Source organism: Stenella coeruleoalba (assembly GCF_951394435.1).
Source record: "Stenella coeruleoalba genome assembly, chromosome: 5".
Taxonomy (NCBI): Eukaryota; Metazoa; Chordata; class Mammalia; order Artiodactyla; family Delphinidae; genus Stenella; species Stenella coeruleoalba.
Window position 1 is genome coordinate 97864125 of NC_137150.1, and position 11020 is coordinate 97875144.

At 36.8% G+C, this 11020-nt stretch overlaps 1 protein-coding gene across 1 annotated transcript; it reads right to left on the reverse strand.

The window, feature by feature from the left end:
• Positions 1 to 4352: 4352 nt before the first annotated feature.
• LOC307187103 (high mobility group protein B1-like) lies at positions 4353 to 4971 on the reverse strand (the record flags this gene model as incomplete). The annotated part of the gene is made up of 1 exon (XM_079922840.1): positions 4353 to 4971. Exon 1 carries the CDS (start codon positions 4965 to 4967, stop codon positions 4353 to 4355), a length of 615 nt encoding a protein of 204 aa, XP_079778966.1. The 5' UTR covers positions 4968 to 4971.
• Between the last annotated feature and the right edge of the window lie 6049 nt (positions 4972 to 11020).

The following is an 11020-nucleotide window of genomic DNA, read 5'->3' on the forward strand; positions in this document are numbered from 1 at the left end:
AGTCTGAGTTTCCCTGCCCTGAAAGATAAAGAATCAAATGGATATTACATGTAATGTACTTCATGACTCATAAGTACTATATAACTGTCATAGAGAGAATAAGTTATTTGAGCCCTAGGCACGTCTGAACTATGTCCAGATTTTAATGACTCCTCGACTCTGTCTCAGAAAATAGAAATGGTATTTGGCATGGCATCAACCCATATCATTTTTATATGTCAGCAACTCTAATTCACAATCTACAAAATTTAATGGTAATAAAGATAATACTTTATAATGCTTTACAGAATTATTTCACACCATGACATCCAAAGCCCATTTCAGTTGCCGTCACTGAACAGAGAAAAAGACTCTAAGAAATGATGTAACAAAGTAAGAGAGCAGGTAGCAAATCCTGCACAGGAAATGAACTGAACAGAAAATGAAGCCTCATTGGAGAAAGGCAAAGTAAAAAACAGACCAAAATGTAAGTTGCTATATCTTTACATTGGTTATGTATAAGCCTGTACAGTATGTACAAACTCCCTTCTTTATTATATCACTATATTTTGAATATTTAAGGACTCGTTGCTCTTCCAAAATATAGTATTATGGGCTTACTAATTGAAAATTTAGGTTCTAGATATTTTTGGGATCATATTTAAAACTTAAAGTCTGTCTTTGCTTCCTACCTCCCTCCCTCCCCTCTCTCCCTCCCTTCTTCCCTTCCTTCCTTCCTCCCTTTCTTCCTTCCTTCCTTCCTTCCTTCCTTCCTTCCTTCCTTCCCTCTCTCCCTCTCTCCCTCTGTTTCTTTGTTTCTTCTACATTAATTAACTATAGCTTTTATGTTTCAGATAAAGTACTGGTATTAGGGAAGTCAATGTTCTTATAATATTTTCCCTTCCCTAGAAGGATGCAAAAGCTAGAGAGAGTAATGAGGTGGAGGCTATAATACATGTATGAATAGAATGCTACAAGAACAAGAAAATAAAAAGTGTCTGTGTTCAGGAGTTCAGGAAAGAATTCACACTGAATTTGACATTTCTCACTGTAAGAAAGAAAGGCAGGGAAAGAAATTCTAGGTAGAAGAAGCAATTAGTGCTAAATGAGAATTATCATTATGCACCTTTAATATCAAGTGATTTAGAGTAGCCGAGGGCTTCCCTGGTGGCGCGGTGGTTTAGAGTCCGCCTGCCGATGCAGGGAACACGGGTTCGTGCCCTGGTCCGGGAAGATCCCACATGCCGCAGAGCGGCTGGGCCCGTGAGCCATGGCCGCTGAGCCTGCGCGTCCGGAGCCTGTGCTCCGCGGCGGGAGAGGCCACAGCAGTGAGAGGCCCGCATACCGCAAAAAAATAAAGTAGCCGAAATGCAGGATGTTTGGGGAGAGGTAAAATTACAAAGTAGGCAGGAGCCTGACCCTGGTGGTCTTCATAGGCCATGGCCAAGGAGTTTGTGGTGCATCCTAAGTGGACTTTAAATAGAGTGATGAAAAAAAGCTAACATTTTTATTTATGGAATATCCACATTATCTACAATTAGAAAAAATATTGTTTATTCTCAAGTTTATGAATTTGTGAATTACCGTGATGATCTATTTATTGGTATCTAAAATTAACTCCCTACTTTGGCTCATGTACGTGATCAAGATTATACCTACATCAAGTGGCAAATCTCCTGTCCTGATCTTAAAGTCACTTCATGAAAGTACCAGTCCCTGTTAGGGAACCTCTTCCACATACCCAGTATTTTAACTCCAAAGCATTTGAGTATGATTCATTTCTTAGAGTAGTGCTTGATTTTCATGTAATCATTACAAACACACAGACATAGGAATGTCCTTGAGATTTCTCCATTGTGTAACCCAGTGCTGAAAGCTTTCAAAATAAATAGAGCTGGCATGCAATTTCTTTCCCTTTCTTATGCCATCTCAGTATGGCTAACAGTCTTAACAAGTTAATTTTTGATATTCAAAGAGCCGAAAGCTCTATGGTCTTAACTTTTGTTAAGTGAGTTCAATTTGTCCCACCTTATGATGATAAATACCTGTGGAAAAAAGCAAGCGTAAACTAATGACCATGATCCAGAATGTATTAGCAAGCTGGAAACATTTCGTTCATTGTAGCTATATGCTTTAAACAACAACAAAAACAAACAAACAAACAAACCCCCAACAAACCCTCAGTTAATACATGCTCTCTTTTTTGTAACTGTAACATTTATGCAGGCTTTATAGGCTAGAATATGTTTATGGTATATTTAAATTTAATATAAGCTACAGTAATGGGGCATTTTATTTGGGGATGCAACCACAGTCTTAATTATATGACTAAGACTCTAATATGTAATCTATATTTCACTGAAGATGAATAAGACCAATAAGATAGGTAGTGCCTTCTAAGTGAAAAAGCTAATGATTGTCCTTGGGTTCTGATGTCTCTGGGACACTATATGAGGTTCTGTAGAAGGGTAGATAAAAAGCAAAACTTGAAAAAAGGTCGTTAGATTAAATGAGTAGAAAGGAAGCACTTGACAGTGAAGTTTTAGTTGAGTATAGGCAGGAGTCAGATAATAATGCTGTAGGATGATGAAGAAAGGATTAATATAATTTATTCTTATCTCTGTATACTTTTTACTGTACCTTTATCCTGTTCATGTTAAACCTTGGTTTCTTCTGGTCACAGCTGAAATACAAAATGGTTAATTCTTAGCATTTGAAATTCTAAGGTCTTGGAACCTGGTTTACCATAATAGATGTGGAAAAATACTTGGCTAGTCAATTCACTCACTCCCCAACCCTCCTCACTACCCTCTCCTCCCCCGCCCCCCCACCCCGACCCCTGCCACCTAGCCATGGGGAAAGAAGATAAAGACTCTAGATTGAAGGGGAATTTTCTGAGGTGAGCTGATTTTTTTTTTCTCCCTTAGGGACATTTGCTGGATCCTGGGAATTTTTCCCTTTGGGGAATTTAACTGATTAATGGCATGGTTGCAGATTGGGCTTAATTTAGGCATTAACTCACTCTAAGCAAAAAAATTAATAAACTAGCAAAGTGTTGTTGTTCTTGTTGTTTTAGCAGTTGTAGGAGGTTAGAGAGACAAATTTGAAACTTTAGGAACTTCTTCAAATCCTTGGCTAATTTACCCCATATGACATTGTCTCAGTTCTAGAGATCTGCAGCAGCATTGGAGATAGTGAAGGAAGTCCAAAAGCTTCAAAAAGGCAAAATGAAATCTAAGCCATACCAGTGAGAGTGGGCCTGCCTTAGTCACTTCATTAAGTCTCTCAATCAAGACATTTGCTAGATCATTAAAAGGCCTAAAGTGGAGGCTGAAGAGCTGGGCTGGAAACTTATGAATGACAGAGCTGGAAATCCTAAAGTATTTCATGATCAAGGATAAAGAGAACAATTTGACTATCAGTAAGCTGCAGATGGCCGTTCCCAAGGAAGTGGGCTGAAACAGATGTAAACTGATTCTTATTCTGCAATCCAGCTCTGACCGAAGTTAATTACTGATTAGATAGAATGATCATCATCTTACCTGAGATGCATAACACAGGAAAGGGGGGGACCCTTTCTGGTTAAAGATAATATCATTCAGATTCTCTTCATTTCTTTTATACTCAATGTCTGACACAATAAAATATTACTATACATGCAAAAAGACATGAAAATATGATTGATGGTCAAGAAAAAAAAAGATGGAATCTAGTGGGAGACCAATAGATGATCCAGCTATCAGAGTTACCAACCAAGATCTCTGAAATAACTATGATTGATGTATTAAATAAATTAGAGAAGAATATGGGAAGAATATATGAAAGTATGGAGAATTTCTTCAGCAAATTATACTCTGTAAAAAAACCATAAACAATCTAAAATAGAAAAATATAGTATCTAAAGTTAAGAACTCAGTGGGTGTTCTTTTTTTTAATAAAAAAAATTGTATTTACTTAGAAGCATTCAGAATGCAACTTTTCTTTTTTTTGCCGTTACAGAGTGGTATTCAGTTAACAGAACAATTATTTCGTATAAGCTGCATCAGAGACAACTGAAGATGAAAAAATTACCATTCCCATATATAACTAATTTGTGCTGTGCACCAACAAGAACCCGCTTTAAATTTCCATGCCAATTTACAACCCCCATACTGTACCAGGCAAAGTTAGTGGCTATTGAAAATACCACCAGGACAGGGCTATCTAGAGACACATTCGGTAGTATGTTAACTATGCAAAAAAAGACACTGTACAGTTTAAAAACAAATCTTACACAGCCTTACATTTCAATTTTTTTCTTTAAAAGGAGTGAGTTGTGTACAGGGGGGTTAAATGCTTTACAGACAAGAAAAAAAGACTGTGCTAGAACCAACTTATTCATCATCATCATCGTCTTCATCTACCTCCTCCTCCTCCTCATCTTCCTCCTCTTCCTTCTTTTTCTTGCTTCTTTCAGCCTTGACGACTCCCTTTTTTGCTGCATCAGGCTTCCCTTTAGCTCGATATGCAACAATATCCTTCTTGTGCTTTTCCTTCAGTTTAGCAGCCTTCTTCTCATAAGGCTGCTTGTCATCTGCAGCAGTGTTATTCCACATCTCTCCCAGTTTCTTTGCAACATCACCAATGGATAGGCCAGGATGTTCTCCTTTGATTCTTGGATGATACTCAGAACAAAACAAGAAAAAGGCCGAAGGAGGCCTCTTGGGTGCATTGGGATCCTTGAACTTCTTTTTTGTTTCCCCTTTAGGAGGGATATAAGTTTTCATGTCTCTTTCATAAGAGGCGTTGTCCGCCTTTGCCATGTCTTCAAACTTTCCTTTCTCTTTAGCAGACATGGTCTTCCACCTCTCTGAGCACTTCTTAGAAAACTCTGAGAAGTTGACAGAAGCATCTGGGTGCTTCTTCTTGTGCTCCTCCCAGCAAGTTTGCACAAAGAATGCATATGATGACATTTTGCCTCTCGGCTTCTTAGGATCTCCTTTGCCCATGCTTAATTATTTTTCCTCCACGAGGCACAGAGTCGCCCAGTGCCCTTCCGGCTCTCACTTGCCCTGGCGCTGCCTCTATGGAGCTCAATGTACTGCAATCAGTGGGTGTTCTTAAGAGTAAATTAGTGAGAGAAGTATACAGAACATGTAGATTGAAAGACAAGTCACTAAAAGTATACAAAATTAAGCATGTAGAAAACATTAAAAAGGTGAATGAAGATATGTAGGATTATCTAAGGTCTAATGTACATATAATAGGAGTCACAAGAGGAAAAAGAGAAAATATGGGAAATCAGTATTTAAATTTTCTAAAACTGATGAAAGATGTCAACTGAAAGATTTAGAAAAGTCTGGGAATCGCAAGTTGAAGATAAACAAAACTACACCTAAGTATATTATAAAATCTGAAAATCAAGTACAAAGAGAAAAAACCTAAAATCAGTGCCTTAAAAAAATTACTGAGAATGACATCTAATTTCTCAACAGAAATTATGGAAGCTAGAAGACAATAAAATGACATCTTTAAAATATTGAAAGAAGATAACTGCCAACTTATCATTTTATACCAAAAAATTATCCTTCAAAAGTGAAGATGATAGTTTTAGTCAAATAAAAAGTGAGGGAATTTGTCACCAGCAAGTCCACTTTTGTAAAACTAACTTGACTTTTTTCAGGTAGAAAAATAATTCCAGATTCAGCATGGAAATATAGGAGGAAATTATGAACTCCAGAGGTGTAAAATATGTGGGCAAATAAAAGTGACTACTGACATATATAAAACAAGAATTGTAATGTCATATATATGTCATATATATATAAATAGGCATGTATATAATATATATCTCAACTGAGTTACAATGGAAATATGTCAAAAATTGTATTGCTGCAGTTAAAGGCATACTTAGAGAGAAATTGCAGCAATAAAATTTTTGATATATTTCCAGCATAATTCAGTTCAGAATGGTTTCTAATTTCTAGCCTAATTCCACTGTGGTCAGAATATATTCTCTATATAGTTGACCCTTGAACAACATGGGTTTGAACTGTGTGAGTCCACTTATATGTGGATTGTTTTCAATAAACACATATTGCAGTACTACATGATCTGTGGTTGGTTGAATCTGTAGATGCAGAACTCCAGATATAGAAAAATTACTCTAAAGTTATACATGGATGTTTGACTGTATGGGTTGGCACCCCTAGCTTGCACATTGTTTGAGGGTCAACTGCATATTGGAAAAGAAGACTAAAAATCAATTTATTTAAACTTACAACTCAAGAAGCAAGAGAACAAAAAGCAAATAAAAACTAAGAATTACATAAGGACGGAAATAATAAAGAGCAGAAATAAAATGAAAAATCAACAAAGTTAAGGGTTGGTATTTTGATAAAATTCATAAAATTGATAAACATCACAAGATTAATAAAGAAAAAAGAAGACAGAAATTTTCAGAAATGAAAATGTACAGATCATAATAATCAAATGAGATGATATTATGAACACTTTCTCCAATAAATTTGATAATTTAGGTGATATGAGTTAATAATTCAAAAACCCAATAACATTAAGTTTTTCATAAGATGAAATAGAAAATTTTAAAAATCAGATATGTATTTTAAAACTTTGATTCTTAATTAGAGCATTCTCATAATCAAATTCCTAGGCAAAGATAGATTCACTGGTGAATTCTTCCAAACATTTGAGAAAGACATAACAACACTGTATAAATTCTTCCAGAGAACAGAAAAAGAGAGAACAGTTTCTTTTCTAATGCTTTTTAAGAGGAACATTTAAGAGTTCTTTAATTGAGAAAGACATAATAATAAAGAAAAATTATAAATCAAAAGTTTTCATTAACACTGATGCAAAATTAAGAAAATGTTAACAAAGTCAACCCAGCAATACATAAAAAGGATGTTATATTTGCCACCAAGAAGAGTTTATTTCAGATATTCAAGGGTGGTTTAATATCACATCAACAGACTACAGAAAAACAAGAATTTACAAGAAGATTTAGCAATGCCCCTAAATACAAGGTTAGTATGCATAATTTTATAAATATTTCTATGTACCAGAAGAAAATGGAAAATTAAAACATTACCATTTATAACAACATAAAAAACCATATAACTAGCAACTAATGTAATAAATTGTGCACACTTCTACAATCAAACTACAAAACATTACTGAGAGAAATTACAGAGAATCTAAACAAATGGAGAAGCTATTCCATGTTCACAGATGGAAAACTCAATATTGTTAAGATATTAATTCTGCTCAAATGATTCTACAGATTGTGTAATCCTAATTAAAAACAACATGGTTTTTGTTCAGTGAAAATTGGAAATACAAGGGCCAAGGATACCCAAAGCATTCTTGGAGAAGAACTTAGTTGAAGGATTTACCTTGCCAGATATTAAAATTTGTTATGAAATTATAGTAACTAAGATAGTTTGGCTTTGGTAAATGGACAGAAAATTGATGACTGGAATAGAATAGAGGGTCCAGAATTATACTCACTCTACTCCTGTATAATAACTTATGATTTAAAAAAAGTACGAAAAAAGTGCAGCAAAGAAAAATAGTCTCTTCAGTAAATGATGCTGTGGGTCAATTGGATATCCATATGAAAAAATAATCAAATTCAGATGGATTATACATCTAAATGTAAAAGGAAAATAATAATGCTTTTCGAGGAAAAGTCAGGCGATGATCTTGAAGCAGGCAAAGACTTTTAAACAGGACACATAAAGAACTATTTCTAAAACATTTTATCCTTATTTTTAATGGTAATTCAGTTTATATCAAAATTAAGAGCCTCTGTAAGAGCCTCAAAGTACTCGTATCCAGAATAAAAAAGAACTCTTACAAATCAATCAGAAAAAGGAAGGTAAACCAATAGAAAGATAAACAAAGCTTAAGAAGAATCTTTAAAATAGAAGATATTCAAATAGACAATAAACTTAGAAAAAGTATCAACCTCATTAGTCGTCAGGGAGCTGCAAACTAGAAGCCACCGTATGACTGTACTACACATCTATTAGAATGTTTAAGGTAGAAGGATGGAGAATACTGAGTGCTGGTGAGGATGTGAAGGAGCAGGCATCGCTGCTGTGAGGCACTGCTGGTGGGGGTCCAAATTTACACTGATACACGTGCGTTGGAAAACAGCTTGACGATACATTATACCCCACCTACATATATAACCAACAGAAACGTGTACATAGCTTCATCAAAAGCCATGAACTAGATGATCTTAGTAACCCTAAGTAGTAGTTCATAGTAGTAAAGAACTGAAAACTCTTTGAGTGCCTGCAAGAGTACAATGGACTAATAAATTGTGGTATCATCACAAAACAGAATACAGCATAGTACCATGCTACTGACAAGTCTTCACCTGTGAACTCCCTTCGTAAATATGTGTAGTTGCTTCCAGAGTGTGTCTAATACTGTCAGAACATGCATTTCAGGAAGAAATGGGAGGTCCAGTCTGTGTAACTCCATGGAAGGTTTGGTACACCTCTCTGGTGAGGGGTTTGGCCTGTGAGAGGTGGTGTTCCTGTCATTTGCCAATTCAGCCTTTGTTATTCCCATGTGGTTCACCAGTATCTGAGCAGAGTTTGGCTTCATGTCAGCTGGGGACATAGGTGGTGCATCCCTTTAGTCACAAAGGCCCAAAAGTGATCAGTCAGTCCCTCCAGCCACTTGAATGGTGTTTACTCAATGATTTTATTCAATGAGATAGAATTAAAGTATGTTTAGATCCTGAAACTTTTTTTTTTGGATGGGGAGATAGGGCTGAAAAACATACTCCATCAGATGTTTGAAGAAAGCAATCTGGTGTGAGGATTCTTGCATTAAAAATCTGTCTCTGAGGCTGAAACTGCTATTTTGGTATGCTTTACTGTGGCATCTAACAGGCAGCGAGGGAAAAAAAAAAAGAAAAAGAAAAAAATAAGGGAGGGTTGTTTCTCTTCTGTGACAATGATTTAGACCCCAAACCTTGATCGTTAACTTCATCTGTAGTCAAACGAAATTTTGTAGTGTCTTTTTAAGGGCCAGGCAATTTTACCACCAAATAAAATATTTGTCTTTTATCCACATTACCATACTACTGACAAGTCCTTGCCTCAGAACTCATCATTTAGCAATGTGTAGTTGTTTCCAGAGTGTGTCTAATACTGTTGGAACAGGCGTTTCAGAAAGAAACGAGAGGCCCAGTCTGGGTGACTCTGAGGGGGGTTCAATACACCTCTCTGGTGCGGGTTTGGCCTGTGAGAGGTGATGTTCCTGTCATTTGTCAATTCAGCCTTCGTTATTCCCACGTGATTCACTGGTATCTGAACAGAGTTTGGCCTCATGTCACCTGGGGACATGGGTGGTGCATCCCTTTAGTCACAGAACGCCCAAAACTCATCAGTCCCTCCAGTTACTTTAATGATGTTTGACACTAAAAAATACTCCGTTTTTAAGAACATTAATCACACTGACTCTTTTTAAGCATAGTTTTCACAGCCCCTGGCCTAGAATGGAAATGTCACTACCGGGCATCAGCAATCACAGACTTGGCTATTTTAACAAAGTTGGGAGAAAACAGTGCTGGTGGCCAAGTGAGTTGTCCGAGTTATTAAGAGTTGTAGCAAGTCGTGATACAGTCAGGGTTAGGTTCCTGTTACTTACCACTGTTTCTGGCACCACGGCTTGTTGTGGCTGCCCAGGGGGCCTCTGGGACTCGGGAATCTGAGACTATAATGGGAGAGGGGAAGTCCAGGTCCTCCCAGAAAGGAGATGTCTCAGAGTAACCTCATGCGGCCTGCACGTGCCTGGCCCCTGTGCCAGTTTGCACTCAGCTGGAGTACCAGTTAATCCTTCCCAGGTCTGTATGGAGTTCTTGGCTTCCAACAGGGAATGCGCAGTCAGGACATTGGGGCTATTTATCATGGTTTCAGGGCAGGCTCAGCTGTCTTCACTTCACATTTATTATATAACTCCTACAGAAGAAAGCAGAAGAAAGTGTCTCCAAATGGAGATGCGGTGGGCAGGGAACACAGAGGAGGAGAATCAGTACTATTTCCAGGTAGAATATTATTGGCTGAGAATCATAGGAGGTCAAAGAATTTTAGAGATGGAAAGATCACAAATATAAAGTCACCTAAATCTTTTAGCTTATATTTGTAGAAACAAAGGCTCAAATAAGGTAGGTGACTTATCTAAGTTCATAGCGATAGTTAGCTATGTCAGGATTAAGGTTTTTTTCAAAGGTTGAGTTTTCTGTTTTTCTCTCACTCTCTACCTACCTGTAATTACAACAAACACCTACCTCTGGATTTCAGCTAAGAAAATTATATTATTCTCAAAATCTCTATAATATAGGGATTACTAAAATTATGTAATATTAAGTAACTTTTTTTTTCATGCTTATTTGTTAGGTCCAGGGATTGTTTCCTTTTGGCTATAGCAAATCCATCATTATTGAGTTTCTGCACCTTAAAAATTAAGGAATTTTCTTCTCTTTCCCTCTGTTTGCCTGGCAGCATCCTCAATCAAAAACAAACACGCTGTTAATCGGTGAGAAAAAAGGAGAGAGAAAAATCTTCAAAAATTGTGTTTAGCCCCATCTGGCCTTAGAAAAACATGGGAATTGGTGATCAAGTAAATTCAGCAGGATGGCTGCCTTTCAAGGGAAACAATATCTGGATGTTTCTATGTCTAGACCACAGAGGAAAAATGCTTCCTTGGTAATTAACCCATTGAAAGCAGAACAGGCCCACGTGGCTCTGAGAAACAAATATAGAGAAGAGTTAGAAAGATGCAGTCACTGAAGATTCAGCCTACACTTGGCATTGTTGGTGATAGGCTTATAATAGCTTGCTCACCAGTTTGTATTTGAGAGTTTTCAATCCAGAATCTAGGTAGTGTGAAGAATGAATAGGGGATGGTAAGAAGTCATTTCTTTTCTTAACCAGCCAATGGTATTTTTCATTTTACTGTCCCCATTTCACTCCCTGTTTGCATGCCACTGCTAAGAGTCTTGTAGAAACCTCCTTCCTCC